Source organism: Oncorhynchus nerka, unplaced genomic scaffold (assembly GCF_034236695.1).
Source record: "Oncorhynchus nerka isolate Pitt River unplaced genomic scaffold, Oner_Uvic_2.0 unplaced_scaffold_1916, whole genome shotgun sequence".
Lineage (NCBI taxonomy): Eukaryota > Metazoa > Chordata > Actinopteri > Salmoniformes > Salmonidae > Oncorhynchus > Oncorhynchus nerka.
Genome location: NW_027039408.1, coordinates 1 through 14,016, shown reverse-complemented (window position 1 = coordinate 14,016; position 14,016 = coordinate 1). Strand labels below are relative to the sequence as shown.

The 14,016-nt window shown below is 47.7% G+C and overlaps 1 protein-coding gene across 1 annotated transcript; it reads right to left on the bottom strand.

Moving 5' to 3' along the window:
• Window positions 1-9,591: 9,591 nt before the first annotated feature.
• Window positions 9,592-10,827, bottom strand: LOC135567631 (trace amine-associated receptor 13c-like). The gene has a single exon (XM_065014922.1). The coding sequence runs from the start codon at window positions 10,660-10,662 to the stop codon at window positions 9,697-9,699; it is 966 nt and encodes a 321-aa protein (XP_064870994.1). The 5' UTR covers window positions 10,663-10,827; the 3' UTR covers window positions 9,592-9,696.
• Window positions 10,828-14,016: the final 3,189 nt, after the last annotated feature.

Genomic DNA, 14,016 nt, shown 5'->3' with positions numbered 1-14,016 from the left:
GTGTAGCTATGGTTGAAAAGCATATTTTGAAAATCTGAGATGACAGTGTTGTTAACAAAAGGCTAAGCTTGTGAGCCAATATATTTATTTCATTTCATTTGCGACTTTCATGAATAGTTGCGTTATGCTAATGAGCTTGAGGCTATGATTACACTCCCGGATATGGGATTGCTCCACGCTAGAGGTTAACAGCATACTACTTTCAAACTTTGCTTTGTTTGGCTGGGCTTTCTAAAGGTAGTAATTCTTTAAATGAAATGTTCAGCAAGGTTTGCATTTAGATATTGGTTTCCTTACCCAATATGTCCGTTCCTAATTAAATGTCAACTCCCTGTACCTGCTTCTATTCTCCAGCGTCATTCCTTACAGAATGCAGCATCCAACACACAAAGCATCAGGGAGTACTGGCGTTCCGGTTGGTGCTGACATTGGTCCTGGGTTGATGGAACCGGGGGTGCCTAAACAGCTTGTCGGGCTTCCACGCCCTAGCTGGCTCGAGAGGTTTCCTTGCCCCCGTTGGCTCAGAGTGCCCATCCCACGTCGGGTATCAGCCGGATCGTCAGCTCTTGTTCACCCAGCCGGCCCAGGAGTTTTCTTGTTTTGTTGGTGATGTCGGGCTTTAATTCCACCGCCGATGGAACCAGGGGTGCCTAAGCCAGCTCTTTGGGCTTCCACGTCCTAGCTGGCTCGAGAGGTTTCCTTGCCTAGGTTGGCTCGGCAGATTCCCATCCCATGTCTTGCTCCGTCAGATCATTGGGCTTCTACTCCGCAGCAGGATTGACAGGCGTTCATGCCTCAGCCGGATCATCAGGCTTCTATGACTCAGCCGGTTCGCCAGGCACGTATACACCTGCCGGTTTATGGGGAGTTTAACCCCAGCCGGCTTGTCCAGCACCCATGTCTCGCCCAGGTGGGACGCCGGGTAGGGGCACTGTCATGCCTGCTCCCGCTCTTTCCCCCTGGCGCTCGAGGACGCGAGGCTGCCCTGCATTACGCACTCCTGCCACCATCATTTATGCACACCTGCCTTCCCTCGTCACGCGCTTCAGCAATACTGGACTCACATGGACTCACTCTATCACCTGTTTTTATTACCTCCCCTATATTTGTCAGTTCCCCAGCTCTGTTCCGCGCTGCTGCATTGTTTGTCATCTGTCTTTGTGTTTCCCAGTTCTGACGCTGTTCCTGTCCTGTTGCATGTCCGTTCCTAATTAAATGTCAACTCTGCTTCTATACTCCAGCTCCATTACTTACATCCTAGATCACTTGGAAATGTGCGTCTGGACAATGCACGCTCAAAATTCAGATATTCGTATATTTTTCGACAGTAAAAAGTCCTTTAAAATGTGCGTCTTCTCCCTTCGGACGATGATAACACAATGAACTGAGTGGGCGGGTGCAGTGTCGAGATGCGATGCACATTTACATCATTACATTTAAGTCATTTAGCAGACGCTCTTATCCAGAGCGACTTACAAATTGGTGCTTTCACCTTATGACATCCAGTGGAACAGCCACTTTACAATAGTGCATCTAGGTCTTTTAAGGGGGGTGAGAAGGATTACTTTATCCTATCCTAGGTATTCCTTAAAGAGGTGGGGTTTCAGGTGTCTCCGGAAGGTGGTGATTGACTCCGCTGTCCTGGCGTCGTGAGGGAGTTTGTTCCACCATTGGGGGGCCAGAGCAGCGAACAGTTTTGACTGGGCTGAGCGGGAGCTGTACTTCCTCAGTGGTAGGGAGGCGAGCAGGCCAGAGGTGGATGAACGCAGTGCCCTTGTTTGGGTGTAGGGCCTGATCAGAGCCTGGAGGTACTGAGGTGCCGTTCCCCTCACAGCTCCGTAGGCAAGCACCATGGTCTTGTAGCGGATGCGAGCTTCAACTGGAAGCCAGTGGAGAGAGCGGAGGAGCGGGGTGACGTGAGAGAACTTGGGAAGGTTGAACACCAGACGGGCTGCGGCGTTCTGGATGAGTTGTAGGGGTTTAATGGCACAGGCAGGGAGCCCAGCCAACAGCGAGTTGCAGTAATCCAGACGGGAGATGACAAGTGCCTGGATTAGGACCTGCGCCGCTTCCTGTGTGAGGCAGGGTCGTACTCTGCGGATGTTGTAGAGCATGAACCTACAGGAACGGGCCACCGCCTTGATGTTATTTGAGAACGACAGGGTGTTGTCCAGGATCACGCCAAGGTTCTTAGCGCTCTGGGACGAGGACACAATGGAGTTGTCAACCGTGATGGCGAGATCATGGAACGGGCAGTCCTTCCCGGGAGGAAGAGCAGCTCCGTCTTGCCGAGGTTCAGCTTGAGGTGATGATCCGTCATCCACACTGATATGTCTGCCAGACATGCAGAGATGCGATTCGCCACCTGGTCGTCAGAAGGGGGAAAGGAGAAGATTAATTGTGTGTCATCTGCATAGCAATGATAGGAGAGACCATGTGAGGTTATGACAGAGCCAAGTTACTTGGTGTATAGCGAGAATAGGAGAGGGCCTAGAACAGAGCCCTGGGGGACACCAGTGGTGAGAGCACGTGGTGAGGAGACGGATTCTCGCCACGCCACCTGGTAGGAGCGACCTGTCAGGTAGGACGCAATCCAAGCGTGGGCCGCGCCGGAGATGCCCAACTCGGAGAGGGTGGAGAGGAGGATCTGATGGTTCACAGTATCGAAGGCAGCCGATAGGTTTAGAAGGATGAGAGCAGAGGAGAGAGAGTTAGCTTTAGCAGTGCGGAGCGCCTCCGTGATACAGAGAAGAGCAGTCTCAGTTGAATGACTAGTCTTGAAACCTGACTGATTTGGATCAAGAAGGTCATTCTGAGAGAGATAGCGGGAGAGCTGGCCAAGGACGGCACGTTCAAGAGTTTTGGAGAGAAAAGAAAGAAGGGATACTGGTCTGTAGTTGTTGACATCGGAGGGATCGAGTGTAGGTTTTTTCAGAAGGGGTGCAACTCTCGCTCTCTTGAAGACGGGAGGGACGTAGCCAGCGGTCAGGGATGAGTTGATGAGCGAGGTGAGGTAAGGGAGAAGGTCACCGGAGATGGTCTGGAGAAGAGAGGAGGGGATAGGGTCAAGCGGGCAGGTTGTTGGGCGGCCGGCCGTCACAAGACGCGAGATGTCATCTGGAGAGAGAGGGGAGAAAGAGGTCAGAGCACAGGGTAGGGCAGTGTGAGCAGAACCAGCGGTGTCGTTTGACTTAGCAAACGAGGATCGGATGTCGTCGACCTTCTTTTCAAAATGGTTGACGAAGTCATCTGCAGAGAGGGGAGGAGGGGGGGAGGAGGATTCAAGAGGGAGGAGAAGGTGGCAAAGAGCTTCCTAGGGTTAGAGGCAGATGCTTGGAATTTAGAGTGGTAGAAAGTGGCTTTAGCAGCAGAGACAGAGGAGGAAAATGTAGAGAGGAGGGAGTGAAAGGATGCCAGGTCCGCAGGGAGGCGAGTTTTCCTCCATTTCCGCTCGGCTGCCCGGAGCCCTGTTCTGTGAGCTCGCAATGAGTCGTCGAGCCACGGAGCGGGAGGGGAGGACCGAGCCGGCCTGGAGGATAGGGGACATAGAGAGTCAAAGGATGCAGAAAGGGAGGAGAGGAGGGTTGAGGAGGCAGAATCAGGAGATAGGTTGGAGAAGGTTTGAGCAGAGGGAAGAGATGATAGGATGGAAGAGGAGAGAGTAGCGGGGGAGAGAGAGCGAAGGTTGGGACGGCGCGATACCATCCGAGTAGGGGCAGTGTGGGAAGTGTTGGATGAGAATGAGAGGGAAAAGGATACAAGGTAGTGGTCGGAGACTTGGAGGGGAGTTGCAATGAGGTTAGTGGAGGAACAGCATCTAGTAAAGATGAGGTCGAGCGTATTGCCTGCCTTGTGAGTAGGGGGAAGGTGAGAGGGTGAGGTCAAAAGAGGAGAGGAGTGGAAAGAAGGAGGCAGAGAGGAATGAGTCAAAGGTAGACGTGGGGAGGTTAAAGTCGCCCAGAACTGTGAGAGGTGAGCCGTCCTCAGGAAAGGAGCTTATCAAGGCATCAAGCTCATTGATGAACTCTCCGAGGGAACCTGGAGGGCGATAAATGATAAGGATGTTAAGCTTGAAAGGGCTGGTAACTGTGACAGCATGGAATTCAAAGGAGGCGATAGACAGATGGGTAAGGGGAGAAAGAGAGAATGACCACTTGGGAGAGATGAGGATCCCGGTGCCACCACCCCGCTGACCAGAAGCTCTCGGGGTGTGCGAGAGCACGTGGGCGGACGAAGAGAGAGCAGTAGGAGTAGCGGTGTTGTCTGTGGTGATCCATGTTTCCGTCAGAGCCAAGAAGTCGAGGGACTGGAGGGAGGCATAGGCTGAGATGAACTCTGCCTTGTTGGCCGCAGATCGGCAGTTCCAGAGGCTACCGGAGACCTGGAACTCCACGTGGGTCGTGCGCTGGGACCACCAGATTAGGGTGGCCGCGGCCATGCGGTGTGGAGCGTTTGTATGGTCTGTGCAGAGAGGAGAGAACAGGGATAGACAGACACATAGTTGACAGGCTAGAGAAGAGGCTACGCTAATGCAGAGGAGATTGGAATGACAAGTGGACTACACGTCTCGAATGTTCAGAAAGTTAAGCTTACGTAGCAAGAATCTAATTGACTAAAATGATTAAAATGATACAGTACTGCTGGGGTAGGCTAGCTGCGTTGTTGCCACTACCCTAATCAAGTCGTACCGTTGAGTGTGAAGTTTCTACAATGCTGCTTTTCGGGAGCTAGCTGGCTAGCTAGCAGTGTTGGTTACGTTACGTTGCGTTAGGAGAACGACAATAGCTGGCTAGCTAACCTAGAAAATCGCTCTAGACTACACAATTATCTTTGAAACAAAGACGGCTATGTAGCTAGCTATGTAGCTAGCTACGATCAAACAAATCACACCGTTGGGACTGTAATGAAATGAAATGAAAATGTGATACTACCTGTGGAGCGAAGCGGAATGCGACCGGAATGCGAAAGTTCTATTCAGTAGATATGCACAATCTTTATGGTTGGTAATGGAAGGGCTATGGTTGGTGAGGGATACCTTAGGTAGGCTGAGCTGCAAAACGAACTTAAGGGAAACTGAAGGGACTGTGAGGGGAAGTTAGGTAGGGAGGAGCAGGACAGCTTTTTTTTACAGCCGCCCCAATATTTCTTATGGAAATATTAACATCCACAAAAAGGCCTCGGACATAAATGGCAAAGTCTCTAATGTGGGACACATTATTTAAAGTCTCTGAAAAGCCACAAGCCTCATCGGGAAGCTAATTGTTAGCGTGCCAAATCCTACCCTGCAGAAAAGGCATGGCTTTGGTGCTGCCCCACGAGGGAGGTACAGAGATACACAGAGATACTGTGTGCAACGCCGAAGGCTGGCCACGGCTGAAGCAGGTGGTTATTTTACTGCGGTGGAGAATTGTGGCATGCCAGACACAACCGTTGTTGGTAGGTTGGTGAATCTTTCACCACTGCTGAAAACACTGAAATGCATGGTAGAGCATGTTGGGAACCATAGGGATCATTAGAGATCTGGAGGCATTGGGCAGCTGGGCCCCAGAGAAAAGGTCAGGTGGTGTCCCACGTGGGAAGGGCTGAGGGTCATCCAAGGCAGGAGATGGGAGGCCCGCCAGAACTAGAGACAGCAGGTCCCAAGGGTCAGGGAATGGTGGTTACCCCAGATCAGGGAGCTGAGGGCCAAGCAGGGCAGGGCACTTTGAACCCACTACTAAATCTGAGGACTGCAAGCCAGGAATAGTGGGAAGCTGCAAACCTAGCCAAGCAGGGAACATATAGCCAAGTGCTAGTATAGGCAACTGGTTGCAGGCTGAGGGCTGTGAACTGTCTAACTGCACATCTAGAGGAGCAGATAACTCTGGGTCTACTGGGGCGAGATACCCAGGACCTAGAACTAGGGCAGGTGGTTTGGCCTGTAGCACTGAGTGAGCTGACTGCTTCCCGACTAAGGCTGGGGGCTGCCGACCAACTGAGGAAGATGCTGCAAACCTAGTGGGGCAGAGAACCTATAGCCTGGCGCAGCAGTAGACTGAGGGCCGACTGGAGCTGGAGACAGTGAGAACGACTCTGAATCTGACAGGGAAAATGACTCTGAACTTGACAGGGAGAACCATGCTAGACCTGCAACGTAGAACGACTCTGAAACTGACAGAGAACGAATCTGAACCTTTCATTGAGAATGCCTCTAAATCTGACACGGATAATGACTCTGAACCCGAATGGGAGAACAACTCTGAACCTGACAGGGAGAACGACTCTGGACCTGACAGGGAGAACGTCTCTGAACCAGACAGGGAGAACGTCTCTGAACCAGACAGGGAGAACGTCTCTGAACCAGACAGGGAGAATGACTATGGACATGCGAGAGAAACTGACACTGGACTTGGAGAATAGTCGAGCTCTGTGCCTACTGGAGAAACTAGTACCTCTGAGTCTAGTGGGGAAGGAGCTTGATGACCCACATGGGTTAGGGACTGAGGGACGACTAATGCTGAGGAAAACAGACCTTGTGCAGCTGGAGACCAAAGACTTGGTGCAACTGGAGACCAATGACCTAGTGCAGCTAGAGACGAATGTCCTCGTGCAGCTGGAGACCAATGACATAGTGCTAGTGACTGAGGGCTGACGAGGGTTGAGGACTGAGAACCTAGCACAGGTAACTTTTGGCTTAGCAAGGCAGGAGGCTTTAAGCATGGTGGGATGACTACGTCTGCAGACTGCAAGCCTAATACAACAGACCTGAGGCCTAGTAAGAAGGGAGGCTCTAACCCTGGCGGGACAGACAACTGCCTAACAACTAAGGTAGTGATCTGCAATCTGTGCAGGGCAGGAGACTGCAGACCTGCAGACAGAGAAGTTAACTATTGGTCTAGCATGGCAGGGGGCACATAGCCTGGTGGGATAGGGAACTGTCTAACAACTAATGCAAGAGGCTGCGATCTGAGCTGGGTGGGAGACTGCAGACCTGCAGACTGGGCAGCTAACTTATGGCCCAGCATGGCAGGATACACTAGACCTACTTGAGGGTCAGAACATACTTGACCTACTGGAAAGGCAGGGACTATAAACCTGGCTCTGCCGGGAAGGAAGGGAACCAGAAAGGAGGGGACCTCTCACCCTACGAGGAAGGAAGGGAACTCTGACCTTACCAGAAAGGAGGGGAACTCTGACCCAACAGGGAAGGAATTTAACTCTGACCCTATCATTGATGCAGGATACAATTGACTTACTTGATGGGCAGGACACTCAAATCCTGCTCACTTTACACCTGCCAGGTAGACCCACAACTGTAACTTTATGCCTACCGGGTGAGACGGGAACTCTAACCCTACCAGAAAGGAAAGGAACTGGACAACAAGTTCAGGGGACACATCAGGGGTGACTTCTGGTGGGTCACCTCGCTTGGTGGGGAGTTGGCTCTCCCCAAATACAGGTGTGCCGAGCTTGGAGCGTTATCGCTGGTAAAGATGCTTCAACAAGGTACAGAGTAAAGAGTCTGAAAACTAAGTGCTCTCCAGAGGGTGGTGCGGACTGCCCAACTCACCACCGGGGGCACATTGCCTGCCCTCCAGGACACCTAGAGTACCCAATGTCACAGGAAGGCCAAAAAGATCATCTAGGACATCAACCACCAGAGCCACGGCCTGTTCACCCCGCTACCATCCAGAAGGCGAGGTCAGTACAGGTGCATCAAAGCTGGGACTGAGAGACTGAAAAAAACAGCTTCTATCTCAAAGCCATCAGACTGATACCCACCACCAGCCGACTACCACCCAGTTACTCAACCCTGCATCTTAGAGGATGCTTCCCTATGTACAAAAACATGGAATCCCTGGTCACTTTCATAATGTTAACACACTGCTTTACTCATCTCATATGTATATACTGTATTCAACTGTATTTGTTGTCAGTACCACTCAGACATTGCTTTGTCAAATATTTATATATTTCCAAATGTCATTCTTTTACTTTTAGATTTGTGTGTATTGTTGTGAATTGTTAAGGTACTGTTGGAGCTAGGAAGAAAAGCATTTCACTACACCTGCAATAACATCTGCTAAATATGTGTATGTGACCAATAAAATGTGATTTTGATTTGATTTTGTAGTGTATTAAAGGTAATAACCCTTTAAATGTAATGTTCAGTTAAGATATGTATTTAGATATTGGTTCCCTTACCCTGTAAGCAGTCTATGAACTGCTCTTAGTCTGTGTCACTCTGACATTGCTCATCCATACATTCATATATTCTTAATTCCAGTCCTTCACTTTAAGGTTTGTGTTTAAGGTATTTTTTGTGAAATTGTTATATATTACTTGTTAGATATTGCTGCACTATGAGATGTTCAAGCATTTCACTACACCCATAGTAACATCTGCTGAACACGTGTATGTGATCAATACAGTTTGATTTGATCTGATTTCTAATGAGTGACTGCAATCCACACTTTGGTTTTGTTAGTCACTGTCAACAAACAAGAATGTCATCATTTTCAGACAAACACATTACTTCCTTCAGCACACTACTACAACAGTGTGACTGTTTTGGAATAAAATGTTCAATATATTTCCTTTATCGTCCTCTGTGTTGTGTGCTTATTGTTTAACCATTGATTTGTTCCAGGTAATTTTGAGACCTTAAGGAGCATCAGGTACTGCTGGAATGTCTACCAATACAATGTCCATCTTTATGTGATAAATTACACTGGTCACTGCTCAAAACATTTATAAAGTATTAAGAAAGTATGAAGAGTCCTCCCTTTAGATTAGGGACTGCAAAACTACTTTACTAATGATTAGTAAATGGTTTATAAGGATATGTATTAAAATTCTTATGAAAGATCTGTGGAATAGTATAAAAGTTGTTATAAATGTGTGAAAATTACAAAGTGTTAATATAAAGTGTTACCAATCTCTATATCAATTCAGACTCCACAGCATCTGAGAGAGCTGTTCTGGTGTGACCCTTGACCTGGCAGCAGTGATGTCGTGAGAGTAGTGGTAGTGAGAGTAGTGGTACTGTTCTTACCCAGTATGTTGAAGTTCAAGTGTCTGCTGTGGTCTCTTGCGTTTAATCATTAATGCATATAGTAGTTATTTACACATGTGAGAATACCTAGCTGACTAACATTTAACACATGTGGGAGTAATTTTTAATAAATGGTGAGAAAACTGTAAATTCCTAAAAAATTGTTTATTACTGAACATTATAAAGTCTTACACATAATTGCATATTCTCGCATTTTACCCTCAACTACTTACACAATACACCATTGAGATGGACTTGGACATTATCTGATATTGTGCAATATTGAACAATTCAACTTCAGTACACTTGTTAAAGGCATTGTGTCCCAATTTAGCCACTAGATGGTGATGTTAAACAAGATATAGAATGACTCATAACCTCATCAGAATATACTTTTAGGAGACAAACACAGGCTTTGGTATTTCAAATATACAACCCAAAATGACTACAATGTCTTTTATTAAAAAAAGCTTATGCCTTCTCCAAGTCATTCCAATTCAATCCAGCCAAATCATTCTGTATCAACACCACATGTACCTATGATGAAAACACTGAGATAAGTCACGTCAGTGTATTGTTACATGAAAGAAGCAATTACAACAATTGTATTACATAACTATGGCAAATCTATGTTAGTCAAATGTTGGAATAAAAGGTAGGAACTATGAACGCCTTAACTTCCGAGTTAAAATAAGTTTAGCTGTCACTTTGAACCAAGGATAAAAGAAAGCATAAATTATTGGATTAATTAAGGAATTGACAAGTGGCAGAAAGCTGATGATAAAGGTTAAAACATTTTCACTTAAAAAATATACAAAAAGGAAAGGAAATAGAGAGGGAATCCAACAAATGAGATAGTTGAAAACAACAATAGAAACAGTTTTTGTTGCTTTTCTCTCAGACTTATTTGCCTGTACAGTTTTAACACCAGACACACTGACAGCCTCTTTTGAAAATACCTTTCTGGCCTGTGATCTGGCCACCACAGAGATTTTCAAATAAAGTGTTATAATAATAGAGCACGGGACAACCATTGTAATTACAAGGTCAATTATGTTATTGACCCAGGTTTTTCCTTCAACAATAAAACATTCCTTCAAACACCTACTGGGTGTCTGCACATTTACAAAGTTTTTTATAATGACAGCATCGTATATGATACAACACCACCAGGTAATGGATATACAACACATCATTCTTCTTATTGTTATTCTAGAGTGGTACAATAAGGGATGACACACAGCAACATAGCGGTCAATAGATATAAGGACCAAATTACCCAGAGATAAGGAAGTACATAAAAAAGAGATGTAGAATTGAAACGCACAGAAATATTCCCCAAAACCCCAGCATGATTCCATTATTGCTACAGTCACTACTGGTATCACAATCAGTCCCACCAGGAGATCTGACACAGCCAAAGAGAGGATGAGCAGGTTGGTTGGAGTGTGGAGCTGCTTGAAGTGAGAGATGGAGATGATCACCAGTACGTTCAAAAATACTGTAACTGCTGAAATCAATGAGAAGAAGATGTACAGTGTTATGTAGATAGATGTCGATAGCAAAGCCTTTCTGCAAGAAGAGTTTCCGTCTTGAAAACAGTATTGAACATCTTCATGTTTCTCCATATGTAATTCAATTCAAAATGCTGAGGTCCTGCTTGGTCCTGTGTGACCCTGTCAGGTCCGCCTTCTGAGAAACTCTGAGCTCTGCCTCTCTATTTATCCCTGAGTTACAGACAGAAACTCCCCTCCCCAGAGTCTCTCTGCACACACACACACACACACACACACACACACACACACACACACACACACACACACACACACACACACACTCTCACACGTGAGCACAGAAATGAAAAAAACGGTTAGATAAACAAATCATTTGTGAAAGCATGATGTAATGTATGACAGGATTTGATGTTGCTGTGCCCACCTAGCCTGTCCTTCAACCTTACTGATAGTCAGAGATTAGATTGTTTTCACATATTTCATTTGTTGGGTTCCACGGGTAGGCCGTCATTGTCCATAATAATTTGTTCTTAACTGACTTGCCTAGTTGAATAAAGGTTCAATAAAACATTTCAAAATAAATGAGAGAAAAGGTACATTTTCTCAACTAAGCATTAAAATGGGGAAAATATAATATGGATGTTTTGGTCACTCAAAGGCTATTTTAATGGGAAATAGGATAACTGTGCAGACTAACTGGTTTGGGTTTTGTCAGTGCTTAGTTTGGAACATAATCCACAGCCTCAGGAGACACGACGGCACATCACATGTCAGTCTGTAGGAAAGTTGACAGTAGGGAAGTTGATGAAATGGCATAAAGATCTGTTGTAACGGCCAAGTTTATTACCTGGTCAATGTGGTATTTGTTTCCTGACACAAGAACAAGCCAGTGGATCAGAATATATCATGCAGTATCAGAAAGTGCTGTCTGTCTAGACAGAAAAAGACAGTAAATTAAATGACGTTGTTACTGCGTTTTGTCTTTGTAGCGCAGTATGGGGTATGCACTAGAGCACATGCAGTCAAAATGAATAGTGGCATTACATATGAACATTCCATAGACGTTTAGAAATGTCCATCTGAACTGAATTAGGAACCACACTTCCTCAAGTTGAGGGAGACTGTGTCTCAGTTACATCATGGGGACAAATATTGTTTGTCAGACATCAGAAGAACCATACTGTAATCTGACCCAATCACCCCTTGATGTTGTTTTCCTTTTCTGGTGTGTTGTTTTCTCTGATTTAAACAAAAACAAATTATCATGACACAAGGTGAGACCCAGATGCAGACACAGGAGGCAGATGGTTCATTAATTAACCAGTTGTAAGGCATTTACATTTTTATAAATGTAAACCATTTACTAATCAAATATTTTTGCAGTCCCTAATCTAAAGCCAGAGCTATTTGTATTTTTGAAATTATGAATCAATGACCGGTGTAATTTCTCACAATAAGAAGACATTTAAGGTGTCAAAATGGACTAGAATATATCAATGGTTGTAACATATACGCCTGGAGTCAGGAAGCACGTGCAGAAGGTAAGTTTAATGATGAGAAAAGGCAGATAAACAAAACAGGAGAAGCGTACTGAACGTGAACAAAACCAATACTGCCTGATGACTGAGTCTACATGAGGCGAGAGTAACAAGGGTGGTGGTGATGTCCAGGTGTGCACAATGTGGGTTGCCAGGACCGGTGGTCAGTAGACCGGTGGTCAGTAGACCGATGACTTTGAGCATCGTAGGCGTGACAGTACCGGTTTGGATTGAGTTAATCAACAGCCGATCTCTCACCCCCATGGGGACGTAGATGCGCTTTGGAGGGCAGGTGGCAGGAGCGGGTTCCCTCTCCAGAGCCTGTCGGAACCACGTCTACGTCCCAAAACACGGGGCCAACAATACAGGAGGACAGGTTGATGGGCTGGAGGACACTCGCAGGACAAGGAAACGCTGGTCCTCCGACATCCTGGTCCTTGGCAGTGATTCTCATCCTCGACCAGGAGATGGTGGGGTTATGATGTTGGAGCCACGGGAAGCCTAGGATGACTTTGTGTACTGGTGCGGTAATGGTGAGGAAGGGAATGCTTTCCTGGGGCATGGGTCCCACTGTGATGTGCATAACCGTGCCGGATCCCAATGGTTGTTTATCCAAGGCTTGGACAGGAAAAGGAGAGGATAGCGGATATGAAGTTAAGTTCAGGGAGGAGGCGAGGGCCTGGTCAATGAAGTTCTCTAAGGCACTGGAGTCCACTAGAGCTGTAGAGACAACACTTGAGGGACAGTCAGCCAGTGAAATGGGAACCAGAAAGGGTTTGGTGGAAAACGATGATAATGGAATACTCACGCCTACCCTGGGAGATGGAAGGTCACAGGGCCGCCCCTCTGCTCTAGTGGACCTTGGGGTGGGACGCACCGGACACCACTGAAGCTGGCGCACCTCCTGGCCGCAATAGGGACAGGGCACCAGCTGTCTCCGGCGACGCCTCTCTGCCACAGAGAGTGTATGCCCCCTTCCTTCTTGGGTACAGGCTCTGCTTCAGATAGCCAAAGGTAGGCGAGTGATGAGGTGGACACCAGCACTCCCAAAGAAGGTTATCCAGACGGATGGCTATCGGAATGAGAGCATCCAAGGATATGTTGTCATCCCGACATGCCAACACCTTCTGGACCTCTTCATGCAGTCCACTGGGAATAGAGTGCGGAGCGCCGGCTCATTCCATCCTCTGGAGGCTGCCACACTCCGAAAGATGAGGGCCTAATCCGCAGTGATCTGGGCACCATTCTGGAGTTGGAAAACTCCCTCACCTCCTTTTCTGCCCTTTGGAGGACCACTCTGAACAGAGCCATGAACCTCTCAAACGAACCCAGCTCCTCCTCTCCTCTCTCCCAGATGGTCGTAGCCCATTCCAACGACCGTCCGGTCAGCAGGGAAATGACCGTAGCAACCTTGGAACACTCGGTGGTAGGGGCCCCCGTATGATAAGTGAAATAGAGGGAGCCCCGGAGTAGGAAGCCACGGCATTTCGATGTAGTGCCGTCATACTTCTCCGGAAGGGACAGTCGGGCTTCGCTGACCTGGGTGGACGGCTGGGGGACTGGCTCAATGTGACGACCCGTGGTAGGAGGCCCTACATTAGAGCATTGGAGAACCTTGCTGGTGGTGTCGAGGCGGTGGAGACCGCGGAGGACCTCCTTCATGGCCGTACCCAGTAGAGCCAGCTGGTGGTGTCAGGTCAGTGGAGAACGCGGAGGACCTCCTTCACGGCCGTACCCAGTAGAGCCACCTGGTGGTGTCGAGGCAGTGGAGTTTTCTTGTTTTGTTGGTGATGTCGGGCTTTAATTCCACCGCCGATGGAACCAGGGGTGCCTAAACCAGCTCTTCGGGCTTCCACGTCCTATCTGGCTCGAGAGGTTTCCTTGCCCCTGTTGGCTCAGAGTGCGCCCATCCCACGTCGGGTATCAGCCG